Below are 20634 nucleotides of genomic sequence, written 5' to 3'. Positions count from 1 at the left end.
CTCAAGGATTGTAAATGCAACAATCAGCATGCTGTCAAAATGGACCACTCAGCTCTCTGTAAAATAGACCAATCAGCTCTCTGTAATTGACCAATCAGCAGGATGTGGGTGGGGCCAGATAAGGGAATAAAAGCAGGCTGCCCAAGCCAGCAGTGGCAACCTCCTCAGGTCCCCTTCCATACTGTGGAAGCTTTGTTCTTTCGCTCTTTGCAATAAATCTTGCTGCTGCTCACTCTTTGGGTCCATGCTGCCTTTATGAGCTGTAACACTCACCGCGAAGGTCTGCAGCTTCACTTCTGACAGCGAGACCATGAACCCACCAGAAGGAAGAAGCTCCAGACACATCTGAACGTCTGAAGGAATAAACTCCAGACACACCATCTTTAAGAACTGTAACACTCACCGCGAGGGTCCGTGGCTTCATTCTTGAAGTCAGTGAGATCAAGAACCCACCAATTCCGGACACAAAACAATTATTAAAGTACAGCTACCCTTCAACAATAGGGGGTAAAGAGGGTCAACCCCCTGGGCAGTAAAAAACCCATGTATAACTTCTGACTCCCAAAAAACTTAACTACGAATAGACTATCACTGAGCAGAAGCTTTACTGATAACATAAATGACACATATTTTGTATGTTAAACTATATACTGTATTCTGACAATAAAGTAAACTAGAGAAAAGAAAATGTTAAGAAAATCACAGAAAGAAAACATTTAAGTGGAGGTGTTTTCATCAAAAAGGTTTTCTCTTCGTCATTTTAATGTTGAATAGGCTAACGAGGAAGGGGGGAAGAGGAGCGGTTGGTCTTGCTGTCTCAGGAGCATAGGAGGCAGAAGGCGTTGGAGGAGGTGGAAGGGAAGGCAAACACACTCATGTAACTTTTACTGAAAAAAATTCACATAGAAGTAGACCTGGGCAGTTCAAACCCATATTGTTCAAAGGGAAACTATAATTAAATGTAAATTACAATGAAATCAATCAGCACTCTCAAGCCCCATACTGTGTCCCTAAAAAACATTTCATTAATAAAAGCAGATCAAAGCCGGACATGGGAGCTCACACCTGTAATCCCAGCATTTTGGGAGGCTGAGGTGGGTGGATCACCAGAGGACAGGAGTTCGAGACCAACCTGGCCAACATGGTGAAACCCCATCTCTACTAAAAATACAAAAATTAGCCAGGCATTGTGGTGCACGCCTGTAATCCCAGCTACTCAGGAGGCTGAGGCACAAGAATCACTTGAACCCAGGAGGTGGAAGTTACAGTGAGCCAAGATCACACCACTGCACTCCAGTCTGGACAACAGAGCGAGACTTGGTATCAAAAAATATAAAAAATAAAATAACTAAATAAAAGCAGGTCAAGTCTCACGTCCTCTGGCAAATAAAAGCAGGAAATGCACAAAATGTACCAAGGACATCTTGTCATGCTAGAAAGGATAAAAGTGATTTTAAAAACTGCAATTGTATCCAAAGGACACAAGCAAACTTCCAAGAGGCTGCCACTGACAAAAGAGCATCAAAAATAATAATAGTCTGAAATACAAACATATAAAAATCCATGAGCTGAAAATGATACTTAAAAAAAGAAAACAGGCCAGGCATGGTGCCTCATGCCTACAATAACAGCACAAAAACAGTTCTGCTCCAGCCAAACACCATAGAAAAAAACTTCTGCCACACCCATACTAGCAAAGAAAACGGTAAGCCTAGACTTCCACCCTCACAGTACTGTAATGTGGAGCTCAACATTCCCACCAGAGTAGTGTCAGAGAAGGCAGAGTAGGGAACCTGGACTTCCAACTCCACTCAGCAATAAGGAAACACTCCCCACTGGGCTGTATCACAGGAGGCCTAGGGGAACAACAAGACTTTCACCATGGTACGGCAGTAATGGGAACATATACTCCTTCTCCCCTCCCCACGGTGTCAGCGGAGACCTACTGGAAAGCCAGAACTTCTACTCGCACACAACAGTACCACAGTACCTCCTTCTCCTGATGAGGCAGTGTCAGAGAAACCTAGTTAAATTAAGATTAAATAAGATCTATCATCTTGGCTAAGCACAGTGGCACATGACTGTAATCTCAGCATTACAGGAGGCCGGGGGGGGTGGACTGCTTGAGTTCAGGACTTCAAGGCCAGGCCGGGGCAACATGGTGAAACCTCGCCTTCAAAAAAAACACAGAAAAATCAGCCAGGCATGGTGACGCATGCCTGTAATACCAGGTATTCAGGAGGCTGAGGTGGGAAGATTCAGAAGGTGGGAGGATTGCTGAGCCTGGGAGGTCATGAAGTGAGGTGCCACCACAGTTCAGCCTGGGTGACAGAGTGAGAGCCCATATCAAAAAAAAAAAAAAAAAAAAAACCAACAACAACAACCTAGAGTCTCATAACATCCCCAAATCCATTGTATCCATTAAAAAAAAAAAAAAAAAAATCACCCCATATCAAGAACCAGGAAGATATGAAACAGAATGGGGAAAAACAGCAACAGATCCCAACACAAAGTAGAGAGGTTTACATGATCTTACAAAGACTTTAAAGCAGCCACTAAGGCTGGGCAACACAATGAGACCCCCATCTCTACAAAAATAAAAATTAAAAAATTAGGCATGGTGGCTCATACCTGTAGTCCCAGCTACTCAGGAGGCTCGCCTGAGCCCAGAGGTTGGAGGTTACAGTGAGCTACAATCACACCACCATACTCCAGCCTGGGCAACAGAGCAAAACCCTGTCTAGAAATAAAAAAATAAATAAAGCAAGCAGCCATCATAAAAATCCTTTATTAACTAGCATATAAAATATGTTGAGGCCGGGTGTGGTGGCTCAAGCCTGTAATCCCAGCACTTTGGGAAGCCGAGACGGGCGGATCACGAGGTCAGGAGATCGAGACCATCCTGGCTAACACGGTGAAACCCCGTCTCTACTAAAAAATACAAAAACCTAGCCGGGCGAGGTGGCGGGTGCCTGTAGTCCCAGCTACTCGGGAGGCTGAGGCAGGAGAATGGCATAAACCCGGGAGGCGGAGCTTGCAGTGAGCTGAGATCCGGCCACTGCACTCCAGCCTGGGCGACAGAGCGAGACTCCGTCTCAAAAAATAAATAAATAAATAAAATATGTTGAAAATACAACATATCAAAAATCTGTGGGGCACAGCTGAAGCAGTGCTGAGAGAAATTCTGAACACTAAAGGTACAAATAGTCTCAAATCAATAATCTGTAATAAGTTCCCACTTCAAGAACCTAGAAAAAGAACAAAATTAACCCAAGCAAGTAAAAGGAATGAAATAATAAAGGCTAGAGCAGAGATCAATGAAAATAAAAACATAAAAATGCAGAAAAAAATTAAGTAAATGAAGCAAAGCACTGGTTATTTGAAAAGATCAATACAACTGAAAAGTTTCTAGCCAGAACGACAAAGAAATAAGAGGGAAGACACAAATTATCAATATCAGGAATAAAACAGGCTATCACTACAGACTTTACAGGCATCCAAAGGATAAAAAGGAAATACTATGAACAACTGTAGGCATATAACTTTGACAACTTAGATAAAATGGACCACTTCCTCAAATAATACAAGCTACCACAACTCACTCAGTATGAAACAGATTTGAATAGCCCTATAACAATTAAGGAAATTGAGTTCTCAATCTTAAAATTCCCCCCTAAAAAAATCTCCACATCCAGATGGTTTCCACCAGAGAATTTTACCAAATGTTTAAAGAATCTTTAAAATTCTACACAATCTCTTCTAGAAAATAGAAGAGGGAACACATCTCAATTCATTTTATGAAGTTAGTGCTATGGCACTCTGATATCAAAACCAGACACAGAACCCAAAAAAAGGAAAACTACAAACCAACAGTCTTCGTTAATACAGATGTACCCATTCCTTTTTTATTTTTTAATAACAGAGTTTCGCTCTTGTTACCCAAGCTGGAGCACAATGACGTGATCTGGCCTCACCACTGCCTCAGCCTCCCAGGTTCAAGCAATTCTCCTGACTCAGCCTCCCAAGTAGCTAGGACTACAAGCATGCACCACTACACCTGGCTAATTCTGTATTTTTAGTAGAGACGGGGCTTCTCCATGTTGGTCAGGCTGGTCTCGAACTCCTGACCTCAGGTGATCCACCCATCTCAGCCTGCCAAAGTGCTGGGATTACAGGCATGAGCCACCGCACCCAGCCAGATGTAAACATTCTTAACAAAATATTAGTAAATAAAATTCAGCAACATACAAAAAGAATTATACAACACAGATAAGTGTAATTTATTCCAGGAATGCAAAGCTAGTTCAAGATTAGAACATCAATGTGATGCACCGTATTAACAGGCTAAAAAGAAAAACTGCATGGTCAAACCAATGAATGCAGAAGAGGCTTCTGACAAAATTCAACAACCATTCATGATGAAATCCCTCAGAAATCAAGAATAGAGAATTTCCTCAATTCGATAAAAAGCACCTAAAAAAAAGAAAAGAAAAAAACCTTACAGCTAACATTCCACCACAATGGATAAAGACTGAATGTTGATCAGGAACAAGGCAATAACTGTTTACTCTCATCAGTCTTATTACACATGATGCTGGATATTATAGCAAGTACAACAGGGCAATAAAAGGAAATAAAAGACAAAAAATTACAAAAGAAATAAAACTGTCCCTATTTGCAGATGACATGATTATTTACAAAGCAAACCCCAAGGAATTTATCAAAAAAAAAAAAAAAAAAAAAACTTTTACAGCAAATAAGTGTGTTCAGCAAGAGCTGAATTGTGCAGGCTGGAGTGCAGTGGCATGAACTCGGCTCACTGCAACCTCTGCCTCCCAGGTTCAAGCTGTTCTCCTCCTCAACCTCCTGAGTAGCTGTGATTAGAGGCGTGCTCCACCGCTGCCAGCTAATTTTTGTATTTTTAGTAGAGATGGGGTTCTGCCATGTTGGCTAGGCTGGTCTCAAACTCCTGACCTCAGGTGATCCACCCACCTCGGCCTCCCAAAGCGCTGGGATTACAGGCGTGAGCCACCAGACCCTGCCATGTATTATTTTTACCACAATGAAAAAATGCACACGTACAAAAATGTACTCAAGGATCAAGATTTAACAAAATTGGCCATTTTTACTGCTTTTAATGTGCACATTAGGTAAAATTGACTTTTTTTTTTTAACTGTGAGTGTGTGGCGTTAAAAATAGTTGACTTTTGAATAGCACAGGTGTTATAGGCACCAACCCATCACACAATCAAAAACCTGCATATAATTTTTGACTCCTCCACAAAACTTAGGGAGTTGGTGGTCTTGCTGCCTCAGGAAGAAAATTAATGTATACATGGACCCACAAAGGTCAGACCTATGAATTTGACTACTCTAGGTGTCTCGTGTACGTGGAATCATACAATTTATTCTTTTGTGACTGGTTTAATTCACTTAGCATAATGTTTTTGAGGTATATCCATGTTGCAGCATGTGTCAGAATACCCTTTCTTTTTAAGGCTGAATGACTCCACTGTATGTATATACTACATTATGTTTATTCATTTATCTGTTGTTGGACACTTGGGTTGCTTTCACCTTTTGGCTGTTGTGAATAATGCTGCTGTGGAACACTGGAATTATGGGTGTGTACATATCTGTTTGAGTCCCTCCTTTATTCTTTAGGAGTTTATACTCAGGTGGAATTGCTGAATCATGGTAATTGTATATTTAAATTTTTTAGAAGCTGTCATACAGTTTTCTATAGCAGCTGCACCATTTTATATCCTGGCCAGCAGTGTGCCAGGGTTCTTACTTGTTTTGACATCCTCACTAACATTTGTTATTTTCTGCTTTTTGATAATAACCATTCTAATGGATATGAAGTGGTATCTGCTTGTGCTTTTGATGTGCACAGAGACAGAAAATAAAAGGGTTGCTGGGGGAGAAGAAAATTGGGAGTTAATGTTTAATGGATACAAAGTTTCAGTTTGGGGAAATGGAAAAAAGTTCTGGAGATAATGATGAGTGCTAACAACAACTGAATGTACTTAATGCCACAGAACTGTACAATAAAAAAGGTTGAAATTGTAAATTTTGTTATATATACATTTATATATGTTATATATACATACATATATACGTGTATACATATATACATTAAAAAAAACAAAACAGGGTCTCACTCTGTCACCCAGGCTGGAGTGCAGTGGCACAGCCACGGCTCACCACAGCCCCAACCTCCTGAGTCGGGGATCCTCCAACCTCAGAGTATGTTGTTCAATGGAAAACTGTGCAATGATTACTACTATAGTTTGCCTTAATTAATGATTAGGTGCTACTGGTTTTCACCCACCTTTGCTTTTGTATCATCAAGATGCGTGTCATATATGGCTTGCAAATCATTGAACTTCTAAGAGATTAATAGCCAGTATATATATATATACACACACACACACACACACACACACACACATAAAACTCCTACAATTCAACATCAAAAAACAACTCAATTCAAAACAGGCAAACTGCTTGAACAGACATTTATCCAAAAAAGATACACAGAAAATCAGTAAGTACATGAAACTATGCTCACCATCATTAGTCATTAGGGAATAGCTGAAACTACAGCACACACTACCAAACCCAGCTAATTCTTGTATTTTTTTTTGTAGAGACGGGGTTTCACCATGTTGCCCAGGTTGATCTCAAACTCCTCAGCTTTCCACCCACCTCAGCTTCCAAAAGTGTTGGGATTACAGGTGTGAACTACCACACCAGAATTAATTTTTTTTAACTGCTTTTAATGTGCACATTAGATACAACTGATTTTTTTTTTAACTGTGAGTGTGTGGCATTAAAAATACAGTTGACTTTTAAATAACACAGGTGTTACAGGCACCAATCCATCACACAATCAAAAACCTGCATATAATTTTTGACCCCCCCCCAAAACTTAGGGAGTTGGTGTCTTGCTGCCTCAGGAAGAAAATTCATGTATACATGGACCCACAAAGGTCAGACTTACGTTGTTTAATGGAAAACTGTGCAATGATTACTAGTACAGTTTGCCTTAATTAATGATTAGGTGCTACTGGTTTTCACCCACCTTTGCTTTTGGTATCATCAAGATGTGTGTCAATATAGCAAGTATAAGGACAAACAAGCGTAAGTAGTATCAGGAAAATCATTTTGACCTTTTGGACCCATATAACCCCCTAAAAGGGTCTTGGTGATTCACAGTGGTCTGTTGACCACACTTTAAGGACCACAGCTCTAAAATGGGTTAAGTATGAACAGGGTAGAACAATGTAATAGACTAAAAAGGCTAGAAATTTTTCAGGTCTTTCTCAACCAAGAAAATTATAACTCAGGGTTCATTATTTGGCTCAAGATATCAGAAGTTCCTAAATCATACACTAGTTCTAAAAGAAACAACCAAATATTCTCTAATACCCCTTCCAATTCTAAAACCCTCAGATTCTACACACTTTTCAACATTCATTCAGTAACTCATTCAACACACAATTATTGTGTCTATTGTATCCTAGGTTCTGAGGGAATAAAGAAATAAGTTCAGTCCTCCAGTAATAAACTCAACACACTATTATAGATAAATGCTATAATAACAACAGTTAAAAGTACATGACACCATGGAAAATGTCAAGAGTAGGGAAAATTAGTGAATTTGAAGACAATTAAAATTATTGAGTCTGGGGAGCAGAAAGAAAAAGAATGAAGAGAAACTAACATAGTCTAATGGATCTGCCAATTAACAAATGCATTATGAAGTTACAAAAAGAAAAGCAAGAGAAAAGGATGAAGAAATGACACATGATTAACTAACGGCTAAAAACTCCAAAACTTGAAGAAAGACATGAATCTACAAATCCAAAAAGCTTAACAAACTTCAAGCAACATAAACTCAAAGAAACCCACACTAAGACACATTATAATCAAACTGTCAAAAACAAAGACAACGAGAATCTTGAAAGCAGCAAGATTAAAAGCCAATTTCTCATCAGAAACCATGAGACCAGGAAACAGTGAGACAATGTATTTAACATCCTAACAGAAAAAAAAAAAAAACTGTCAACCAAGATTTTATACTTAGCAAAACAATCCTTCAAAACTAAAGGAGAAATTAAGACATTTCAAGCTAAATAAAAGCTGACAGAGTTTGCTACTATTAAACCTGACCTACAAGAAATCCTAAAGAGAGTCCTTCAGGATGAAATTAAAGGATACTAGATAGTAACTAGAAGCCATAAGAAATAATGAACATCAGTAAAGGTAACTCCCTAAGTAAATATAAAAGCCAATATTGTTGTATTTTTAGTCTGTCACTTCTCTTTTTGTTTCCTATGTGATTTAAAAATCAAATGCATAAAATTTAAGTTTATCAAATGGTATACAAAATATAAAGATGTAATTTGTGATAACATAAAAGGAGGATAGGGCTAGAGAGGAACAGAGTTTTTGTATCCTATTGAAGATAAGTTGGTATCAATTTTTTAAAAAATTATTATTTTTTTTTTTTTTTGAGACGGAGTCTGGCTCTGTCGCCCAGGCTGGAGTACAGTGGCCGGATCTCAGCTCACTGCAAGCTCCGCCTCCCGGGTTCACGCCATTCTCCTGCCTCAGCCTCCCGCGTAGCTGGGACTACAGGCGCCCGCCACCTCGCCCGGCTAATTTTTTTTTTTGTATTTTTTAGTAGAGACGGGGTTTCACTGGGTTATCCAGGATGGTCTCGATCTCCTGACCTCATGATCCGCCCGTCTCGGCCTCCCAAAGTGCTGGGATTACAGGCTTGAGCCACCACGCCCGGCCTTAAAAATTATTTTTTTTATTTTTTTTTTTTTTGAGACAGAATCTTGCCCTGTCACCCAGGCCGGAGCGCAATGGCACGATCTTGGCTCACTGCAACCTCCACCTCCTGGGCTCAAGTGATTCTCCTTCCTCAGCCTCCTCAGTAGCTGGGATTACATGCACCACCACACCTGGCTAATTTTTTGTATCTTTAGTAGAGACAGGGTCTTCACCATGTTGGCCAGGCTGGTCTCAAGCTCCTGACCTTGTGATCTGCCCACCTCGGCAGATCACGAGGCGGGCAGATCACAGGTGTGAGCCACCTGGGATTATAGGTGTGAGTCACCATGCCCAACGCCCAATGCCCAACCTCAATTCAAATTTAAGATGTTAACTGAGATTATAAATTTAAATTATAAATTATGTTTATAAATTATAAATTTAAAGTTTTAAAGTTTAATTCAAAAAATGTTTTAAAGAACCCATCTCAAAAAACAGAACTAGGGATGATGGGTGGGTGAACAATTAATTCTTCCCAGGAGAAACTATAAAAACCTGAAGAGAGGAGTTGTCATGAGAGTCTGGAAACCAGGGGATAGAGGAGAAACAGAAAAAAGAAAAAGTACATAAAAGCACACAGACACATTAAAGTACAAGATACTTACATCATTTATAAAACTGAAGTGAATCTCACATACCATAAATTTAACCACATTAAAGCATACAATTCAGGGGTTTTTACTGCATTTGTAAGATTGTGCAACCATTACCTCCATCTAGTTCCAAAATATTTTCAGCACCTCCAAAGACAAGCCCACACCCACCTAGTAGTTATTCGCCATTCCTTTCTTCACTCTAGCCCCCAGGAGGATTATGGACTTACCTATTCTAGATATTCCATATATTATGAAATTACACAATATGTGACTTTTTGTGTTTGACTTCTTTTGCTTTGCACGTTTCTGAGGTTGCTCGACACTGTAGAATGTATCAGTATTTCATTCCTTTTTATAGCTGAATATAATATTCCAGCATGTGGATATACCATATTTGTTTATCCATTCATCTGCTAATGAACATGCAGGTTGTTTCAATCATTTGGTCACTATGAACAGTCCTATTATGAGAATTATAAAGTATTTGTTTGAATATCTGTTTCCAAGTCTCATAAACATATACCTAGGAGTGAAATTACTGGGTCATATAGTAATTCTATGTTAACATGAGTAAGGAGGACAGCTAGTAGGTGAATGAGATTAGATACAAGGAGATCCGCTGGGAGGCTATAGCAAGAATATTAGTAAATATGAGACCTAGGCAGTGGGGTGAAAAAGGAAAAGCAAGGGAGATACTGCCAAAAATAATTTAAAAAGCTGAAGGTAAGAAAACTATGAAGAGGTTGAAACAATCTTGAAGTTCTGAGCATAGGCAACTAGAAGATTAGTAATGCCCTTCACTGAAATAGGAAAGGCAAAGCAATAGGGAAGAGGAATGGGAATAGGGGAAGATGACAAAAAAGGGTTTATGTGCACAATGAGTTTGGGATGTGTAGGAAATGCCATTCAGTGATGCTGAGACTGGGGCTACAGAAAAAGATCATCGAATCATCAGCATATTTATGACAGAAACTAAAAACACCATCTAAAGCATCAAATTATAAACCCGTACTAATTGATTTACCAATTAAATGCTAGTGAATCTATGGCCGGGCATGGTGGCTCATGTCTGTAACCCCAGCACCTTAGGAGGCCAAGACAGGCAGATCACTTGAGGTCAGGAGTTCAAGACCAACCTGGCCAACATGATGAACCCCATCTCTACTAAAAATAGAAAAAAATTAACCAGATGTGGTGGTGGGTGCCTGTAATCCCAGCTACTTGGGAAGCCAGGGCAGGAGAATCACTTAAATCAGGGAGGCGGAGGTTGCGGTGAGCAAAGGTCACATCACTGCACTCCAGCCTGGGCAACAGAGCGAGACTCCATCTCAAAATAAATAAATAAATAAAATGTTAGTAAATCTAGATGAAGTGCTCAAATTACTTTTACTTGGGGATCTCCAAAGAAATAGAATCAATAGGACAGAGAGAGAAAAAGTGACTGATTATAAGGAATCAGCCATGGGAATCTGGAGGCTGACAAGTCCCAAGATCTGCAGTTCAGACTGCAGGAGAGCCTGAAGACCCAGGGGAGCCAATGGAGTAGTTCCAGTCCAAGTCCAAAGGCCTAAGAACCAGGACTACCAATGGTGTAATTCCAGTCTGAAGGCTAGCAAACTGGAGACCTGGAAGAGCAGCCAATACTTCAGTTTGAGTCCAAAGGCAGGAGAAAAAAAGACAAAAGAAAAAAAAAAAAGTCCAGGCTCAAAGGCAGTCAGCAGAAGTTCTCTCTTATTCATGGAAAAATCAACCTTTTCGTTCTATTTATGTCTTCAACTGGCTGGGTAAGTCCTACTTACATTAGGGAGGGCATCTGCTTTTCTGTCTGATTCAAATGTTCATCTCATCCAGAAAACACCTCCACACACATATCCAGAAATGGCTGGCTGAATGTCTGGGCATCCTGTTGCCCAGTCAGGTTGACAAAGAAAATCAACCATCACAAATGCTGTTCAAGATAATACCTCAAGATATTCAACTAAGAAAAGTGAATTTTTTGATAGTTTGGCAAAAATACGGTCCTTGACAAAAATGATTTGCTAGATTAAATGTCTAAGGTATTTTTAAACCATATTCTGAAGAAAAATGACGTTCCTTTAACTGGACCAAAGTGTGCCATCACAAAAATCAATCAATACAAACCATTTTCCCAACTTAGAGAAAAACTAATTGATGTTTTCAGTTTTAAGTCTTTTTTCATAATGCAACTTAATCCTTCAATACTTCCTTCTATTAGCCTGTACAAGAATCAAGTTAAGATACATTTAGCACAAAGTTAGACAATTATTTTTAACTTAAATATGCATTTCATGATACTCTTTACAGAGTTTTTACAAAGCATCAAGAAGTGACATCTGAAGAAGTTTGAAAATCACTTAAACAATTAAATACACATTTAAAATAAGATTGCACAGTTCTCAGCCTGACATTTGCCATCATAAAGACATACGTTCTCTTTTAGATACCGTAACAAATTAAAGTGATAATTCCAGAAATACCAAAAAATTTGTTCTTGTAGATAACAAGTTGATTCTAGAGTTTATATAGAAAAACAAAACAAGAATACACAAGAAAACTGCAACAGAGAAGAGTAATTGCTGAAGGGAAAAAAGCATGTCTGAGAGGGTACATGTCCTATCAGCCATGAAAACATAATAAAGAGTATAACAGTGCTACATGAGTAGACAGATCAACGCAACAGAATGAGTGAGAATACACACCGATACATAAAAAACTTAAAGTAATGAACTTTTCACAAAATGGTGTGATACACTAATGCCTAGCCCGTCTATCAAGGTCTCTTAAATCATCACCTAAAACCATTAAGAAAATACTAGTATATTTACTAATGACATACACATTTTAATAGAAAAAACAGACATCCTAAACGTTCATCAACAGAGTAACAATTACGTAAATTTTGACATATCCATAAAATGAAATACAATACAATCATTTTTTGAAACAAAGCAATGCCATTAAACTGTTAACAGACTGATTCTGGGTAGAGAAATGGTTAAGGAGGGAATAGGAATGGAAAGAACCCATATATCATTCTTTACAGGCTTTTGGTAGTTTTTTTGGTTTTTTTAGGTGGGATCTAGCTTTGTCTCCCAGGCTAGAATGCAGTGGCACAATCTCGGCTCACTGCAACCTCCACCTCCCAGGTTCAAGTGATTCTCCTGCCTCAGCCTCCCAAGTAGCTGGGATTACAGGTGCCCGCCACCACACCCAGCTAAATTTGGCATTTTTAGTAGAGATAGGGTTTCACCATATTGGCTAGGCTGGTCATGAACTCCTGATCTCAAGTGATCTGCCCACCTCAGCCTCCCAAAGTGCTGGGATTACAGGTGTCAGCCACCATGCCCAGCCTTTTATGCCTTTTAAATTTCATTTTATGCACATATTACCTACTAAATGTTTTTAAAAACACACTTGGAAATTCCAAGCATTCAACATAAGCATGGCAAACCATTTTGTTTAAAAAAAATTATCAGTTATTACAGATAAAAAGGAGTAAGAAAAAGCTATAAAAAGGAGAACAGATGAATAGGCACCTTAGAACAGCCACGAGTTATGCAAGAGAACCAAAATGACCACAAAGCTCAGATGACAGCAAGGTGACTAAATAAACAATTCATCATTATAATCCTTTTATTTTTTTTCTGTATAATCCTCTTAATATATTTTTACAAACAAAAAATAAGAAAGGCGAGGAGCAATGCTGACACCTATAACCCCAGCACGTTGTGGGGCCAAGACAGGAGAATCATCTGAGCCCAGGAGTTCAAGACCAGCCTCAGCAATATGGCAAGACCCTGTTTCTATCAAAAAAAAAAGAAAAAAAAGAAAAAATCAGCCAGGCATGGTGGCATGCACCTGTGGTCCTAGCTACTTAGGAGGATTGATTGAGCCTAGGAGGTTGGGGCTGCAGTGGGCCCTGATCTGCCACCACACTCCAGCCTGGGCAACAGAGCCAAACCCTGCCTCTCAAAAACAACAACAAACATATAACACACACACACACACACACACACACACACACACCTACCTTAAGACACTTATTTTCAGACATAAAACACTAAAAGTTTATCTAACCCAGGCTCCATGGCTCATGCCTATAATCCCAGCACTTTGGGAGGCCAAAACAGGAGGATCACTTGAGCCAAGGAGTTTGAGATCAGCCTGGGCAATATGGCAAACATGGTCTCTACAAAAAATGCAAAAACAATTATTAGCCAGGCATGGTGGTATGCACCTAGAGTCCCAGTACTCAGGGGGCTGAAGTGGGAGGATCACTTAAGCCCAGGAGGCAGAGGTTGCTGTGAGTCGGGATCATGCCACTGCACCTGGGTAAGAGAGTAAGACCCTGTCTCAAAAACAAATTAAAAAATTAAAGTTTATCTAAATGTGTATTATCCTGTCTACCTCCAGAAAGGACTTATGAACGGAAATGTTCTATTTGAAAAGTCAAATAATGTTGTTCTACATAAGACCACATTCGAATGATTACAACAGCTAAAACCTATGTCTATATTCTTGGTACAGCTCCTAGTAAATTCCACATATACTTCAAATCTTAAATCAAAGGACCCTTCCCTAATTTCATAAACTAGGATAGGTTCCCAATTACATTTCTCCTTTGTATTACTGTGCAGTTACTAGTTTAGCAGAGTGCACTTGCCTGGCTGATACGTAAGCTCCATGAAGACAGCTATATGTCTTTTTATGTGCTCAATCATCCTTGTTCACTAAGAGAGTAAGGAGGTCACTAAGTATTTCTTGAATAAAGAAAACAGAAGAAATTTCTTGTATTTTCTGTGACAGGGTCTCACTCTGTTGCCCAGCCCGGACATGCACTACATGGGAGTCATCATGGTCAGTTTGACAACATTAATCCTCTTCAATATAAGAACTTAGAAGATGCAAGCATTGTCTATTTTTTCAATTCTAACTTTGAAAGAGAAACGAGTAACAGTATCAGACAATATAAAAGTCACTGAATTGTCAATTTAAAACAATCTCCTCATTTTTAGGATTTATATTGCTATATATTTTTAAAGCAAATGAAAAATGTTCTTTAACTTCTCCATTTTTCTAAAACCAAATTAGTAAGAACAGCCAAGAATATACAGTACTTATTTTAGCACATCTTACAAATTTAAAGTCGTATTAGTGAATACGAATGTTAATTCAACAAATATTTAAGATCTTTCATCCAACGCAGTATGCTGGGGCTATGGAAGCTAAAAATTGAAATGGCAAAACAACGTGAAGGAGCCTACTATCTACTTCACAACCAATATGTAACTCCCCAACCTATAATACAATATGAAATGGTACTTAGTTCCCTGAAAGATATCTAACATAGCTTACTGATGAAAAAGTGCTCATTTCAACAAATGATTACAAATAGGAGGAAAATCTAAACCTTAAATAATGTATTATTTTAATTGTTGCCAACCCTAGAAAAAAATAAACCCAGCATGGTAGTGTGCACCTGTAGTCCCAGCTACTTGGGAGGCTGAGGCATGAAGAGTACCTGAGCCCGAGTTCAAGAGCAGCCTCCACAACATAGTGAGACACTGTCTCATTTAAAAAAAAAAAAAATTAGGAAACACAGTTAAAAGGCATTCAAAGGCCGACCATTTCCAGGTTTGGCTCTTTGCATCCAAAGCTATTTATCACCTCAGCACTTTCACATATTCCCAGTGGCTGCAGGCCCAACCCCCCCAAACTTGTTCAAAGAGGTCTTCTATTAAACATCACCTTGCAGAGATGATTTCCCTCTAACTAAAGATTTCCTCCTTCAAAGAACTAAACACAAAATTTATATTAAAAATGTTTTGTTTATTGGTTGCCCTTACCACAAGACTATAAATTCTGAGGGCAGGAATAAACTTGTCTTTTCTTTACCACTGTAATACACAATCAATAAATACAGGGTGAATTAACATACTTTAAGGGGTTGAGGCACTTATAGTTTTGTTAAGACACCAATATAACATTAAAGAGGCTGGTACAAAGGATACAATCACCAGACAAGGGAGGGCAGTGACCTTCACCAACTACAAACAATTTCCTCCTATCTATCTTGTTTTCTACAGCTCTTATAGAGATCTTTCAGTGAGTGTGTGTAGAAAAGAGCCCAAATGTTAGTGTTGGTTTCTAAGTTCAGGTATGTTCATGGTCAATATTTCTACAGAAATGAATATAAATAATGTATATTAAGTTTTATAATTTAGCCTAGCATTGACTGAGACATTTACAGTTTAAAACAGTTTAAAGGACATTATTATGAAAGTAAAAAGACAACCCACTGAATGGAAGAAAATATTTGTGGTATGAATATAACACAATACTTGTACCTAGTATACATTGGGAACATTGAGAACACTTACAACTCAGTAATAAAAAGACAAATTTTAAAATAGGCAGAATAAATATTTTCCCAGACAACATCCAAATGGCCAGTAAGTACATGAAAATAGGCTCAGCATAATTAGTCACCTGGGAAATGCATATCAAAATCATAATGAGATACCACTTCACACCCACTAGGACAGCTGTAATCAAAAAGACAGATAACAAATATTAGCAAGGATGTAGAGAAATTGGACCCTCATACACTGTTGGTAGGAATGTATTTTAAAAAGATGTACCCACTGTGGAAAATAGCCTGGTAGATCCTCAAAAGGTTGAACATAGGATTCCTATATGACCCAGAAATTCCACTCCTCAGTAAATATCCAAGATGAAAACATATCCACAAAAACAAAACAAAACAAAACAAAACCTTGTACAGGAGTGCTCACAGCAGCATTACTTATAATAGCCAAAAAGTGGAAATAACTCAAACGTCTATCAACTGATGAATGGCTAAATTCATACAACAGAATATTATTCTGCCATAAAAAGGACTGAAGGACAGTAAGTGGTCTTTTGCAACTGGCTTCTTTTAGTTAGCATGTTTTCCAGGCTCATCCATGTTATAGCCTGGATGGAAAACGTGCAAAAGACCACATACTATGTAATTCTATTTATATGAAATGGTAAAAATAGTCCAATCTATAGAGGTAAAGTAAATTAGCAGTTGCCTAGGGTTTGGGAGAGATGGGGGACTGGGGACAACAGCTAAATGTCATGGAGTTTCTTTCAGGGTAACAAAAATGTTCTAAAATTGGTGACAGCTTTACAATTCTATAAACATATTAAAAATCACTGAATAGTATACCTTGAATGGATGAATGGTGTGGTATGTGAATTACATCTTCATAAAGAAGTAACAAAATGGTCACTTACATTTTTGGTTACACTTTACTGCATTTATCAGGAAAATTATATGTCATTTTGGTCTTCATAAAGGTCTTGAGGTTTATCCCTCCAAACAGAAATTCTTTCATTAAAGGGGACAAAGATAAGGAAGGTAGAAAAAGAAGGGAAACCTTCATAACTGAATGGCTACCATATCTAACATATATAATTTAACCATTCATTCTTAATTTTTTTATTTTCTGAGACAGGGCCTTGCTCTGTCGCCCAGGTTGGAGGGCAGTGGCGCACTTGGTTCACTGCAGCCTAAACCTCTTGGGCTCAAGTGATCCTCCAATCTCAGCTTCCTGAGTAGCTTAGGCCCACGCCATCACGCCCAGCTAATTTCGGTATTTTTTGTAGGGACAGGGTTTTGCCATGTTGGCCAGGCTGGTCTCAAACTCCTGAGCTCTGGCAATCCACCTCCCTCAGCCTCCTAAAGTGCTGGGATTACAGGCATGAGCCACGGTATCCAGCTCATTCTTATACTTTGAACAGTAGCTTCTCCCACTCTCACATTTTTGTCTTTACACTTTGAGAAACTAAAGAATGCCTGGCTTAATACAAAATGTTCAACTAATTTTCCTTAGTTTGTTGTAATATATTTTCAAGATTGATTGATTTCTTTTGTAATTATTCTGCAGAGATAATGTGATTCAAGATATGGGAAAATAACTAAAAGAATGTCTGGTACTCAGTAAGTGATTGCCATTATCATCAAACTACAGGAGATGAGAATCCTGAAGTTGATGAGCAAAACTGCAAGGAAGGGGAAGGACACAAAGGCTACACCCTACAAAAGCAGTCATCTGTCAAGAAAAGGAAACCCTTGGCAGAGTAGGCCAGGCTAATATGAGGATTGCAGCAGCAGCGGTATGTTCATCAGCATCACCATTACTATCAACACTATCATCACTACCACCCTCCTCCTAAAACATCTTTTTATATGCTTTAACTTTTTCTACTTATGAAACACTTAAACATATGGAAACATCACAAACCTTGCTAAAAGCACATCTTACAATTTTCCTACATTTGCACCAACATTTTCTTAAATACATGAAATATTAGATAGCTTTCTTCTATGGCAACCACTATCTTGGAAAATGGTGCTAATCACTACTACGCATATTCTAATATAGGTATCTATAAACAAAAGGAGTACTGTTTTGCATGTTTTTAAACTTTACCCCATAGCATTATTCGTCTGTACCTTGTTTTCTTAGCTCAAGATTTTGTTGTTGTTTTCCAGTTCAGTCATGTTGTTTCATGCAGCTCTAATTCACTCGTGAGAACTTTTGGATAGTATTACATTTTATCAATATCACAATTTATTTGCCCATTCTCAAGCTAATGGAATGGTTTTTTGTTTTTCTTATTTTTTGTAAAGACATGGTCTCACTTGCTTTCAATTTTGTTATGAAGCTGCAATAAGCACAATCCTTCAGCAGAATACTTATTTCTAGAATATATTCCTAGAAAGAAAACTGTTAGGTCAAAGGATATATTTAATATATACCTCCAACTTCATCAACTAAGTTGATCTACAAAATAGTTACATGTTTTTACATTCCCGCCGAGTGGTGTAAGAGTTCCTGTTTCTCTTCGTCTGCAACAATTAACCATACTGCCATACTTTTTGCCAAGTGATGACCATAAAGTGGTACCTCACTGGCTTACTTTTTCTGACTCATAAGATTAAGTATCATTTGTTGACCTTTCAGGTTTCCTCATGTGAAATGCCTACAAACAGTATTGCCATTTTTCTACTGATTTGTAATCGTTCTTAAGACAGTCTAGGTACCAACCCTACATTGATTACATGTGTTTCTAAATGCTCTTTGCAAAAACAAAAAACAAGATAAACCTGTTACTGATTCTGAAATCTAGTAAAATGTAAAAGCAAAGCTAATTCCTGACTTTTCAAAGTTCACAGCTACATTCCAGATCTTTATGTCAGTGTTTCTCAAACCTTTCTGTCCACTCACAGAAGATGAATTCCTCATTCAGGGCCAAAACACATATACCTACACATAAACTGAAAAACAGGGCTGTAAATCCATTTCTTCTAAAGAATGGGTGACGTTTTCATAACCACAAACAATATACAAGGACAGATTGTCTCCATTCTATACAGCCAACATTTTGGTTCACATTTTGTCTGTTATGTAAATACACCATATAGCTTTCACAAGGTTCAGTAAGCAAGCGTCTATTTCGATTAACAACAGTTTGTTAAAACCTTTAACACTTGATAACCATCATATCCATCAGGATGTTTGCAACAATAATGAAGAGTGTCCACTCTACCCCACGAATTAAGAATTAAAGTACAAGCTCAGACTAAGCAAATGAAATTTTTCATTTTCAGTCGCACTAGCATAATCAATTTTTTACAGATAAAGTTGCTCAAGTTGCTCTGTATACGTGAACTGATTCTGAATGTTTTAGTGACAGACATCTCAAAAAAGTTTACTTCATTTACAGGAACACTATCAAATGTTTCGGAAAACAAAGACACTGCATTAGGGCATATAATCATTGAACAGGAAAGGACTTTAGGTCACTTACTCTAAATCTCTCATTTTCAGGTAAGGCATCTGCAACCCAGAAGTTGTAAGAAACTTGCCCAATTGAGATCCTCTAAAATCTACAAATTCAGAGTCTTTTCCACTGCATCACCCATCTTCTTACATTAGACTTCTAAAACTATTTCTCTATTAATTTCACAAGAATAAGTTGTTGCGTTATAGAAATGACAGAAGTAACTCCCAAACCCACATCAATCTTTTTCTTTCCACTCCCCTACCTTTTCCCTCCCTTATCCTCCATTATCATTTACAGAATGAAAAAAAATACCTGACCACCTGAATTTCTGGCCCTAATTGGCTGTGGAGTCCCGACCCCCTGCTACTGTTTCCTTGTTAAGCTAACTGGAGTTTTTAAAATTATTCATTCCTTTATTCAAAAAATATCTAAGCCCAGACTTTGCAGAAGCGTGGTGCACGCAGCTCCTCCAAGCCCGCAGACCACCGCGGGCTGGCATCCCGACGCCAGGAAGCCGGGGGCGCTGGAGAAGCGGGGTTCCCGGGGATGCCTGGAGGCCGGCCGGGTGGTGGGGGGCGGCCGACAGGTGCGGGGGACTCACCTTTCCGCAGCTCCCGCTCCCACACGGTGACGATGGGCCGCGAGTGTTTACGATGGTGAATGAGCCACAGGGACAAGGTCTGCACGCTCTGCTGTGAGTTGCTCAACTCCGACAGCTTCTTCTCCAGCGCCGCCTCAGAAAAGGCTGACATCCCTCCGACACCACGTTCACGCCGTCCCACGCGGTGGGGCCGAGGGGAGGAGAGTTTCGCCGCCCTAGCCGCGGCCTCGCCCCCTCACCCCACCCTTCCCCACGCTCTCACCACTGCCGCCTCTTCGTCCAAGTCCGGCCGCAAACCAGCAAGATGGCGTCCGCCCGGCAGTGACGTCACACGGACCCACGCCCCGCCCCTCCCGCTGCAAGCCCTGGGAAAACGCGCGGCCTAAAAGCGGAACCACCAGGCGGAAGGGGCGGAGCCGAAACAAGTTCAGGGAAGATGGGCAGGGGCGTGACGCCTGGGTTAGTCTCAGAGGCATGGTGGGAGTTTGCCAGGCCTGAACCCTCCCTAAGGAAAACTCTGTCAAGGAAGCAGTGATTACAGATCTCTATATAGGCGTGTAAATTGGGATAAATTGGGGCAGGCACTTTAAAGACTATTTGCATGACATTTAAAAATACACCTTCCTAAATAGAGTATAGGATGGTTACCAGAGGCGGGTAAGGGTAGTGGGGGAGGGCTTAATAGAAGGACTAAATATAAATAGGACCTAGTATTTGATAGCATAACAGGGG

General features: G+C 39.2%; 1 protein-coding gene across 3 annotated transcripts in view; it reads right to left on the bottom strand.

Annotated features, from left to right (window-relative positions):
* The window catches only part of LOC105498896 (regulation of nuclear pre-mRNA domain containing 1A), a 73940-nt gene extending 53731 nt beyond the window's left edge, over positions 1-20209 (bottom strand). For 2 of the 3 annotated variants that reach the window (XM_011771282.2, XM_011771297.3), the window contains exon 1: positions 19903-20209. In XM_011771282.2, coding sequence (XP_011769584.1) covers positions 19903-20053 — 151 coding nt within the window. In that variant the 5' untranslated portion in view covers positions 20054-20209. The remainder of the gene's footprint in view (positions 1-19902) is intronic. The other variant, XM_011771291.2, reaches the window with a different exon arrangement.
* Positions 20210-20634: the final 425 nt, after the last annotated feature.

Source organism: Macaca nemestrina, chromosome 19 (genome assembly GCF_043159975.1).
Source record: "Macaca nemestrina isolate mMacNem1 chromosome 19, mMacNem.hap1, whole genome shotgun sequence".
Lineage (NCBI taxonomy): Eukaryota > Metazoa > Chordata > Mammalia > Primates > Cercopithecidae > Macaca > Macaca nemestrina.
Note: the sequence above shows the minus strand (reverse complement) of the source record. Positions and strands in the feature narration are given on the sequence as shown.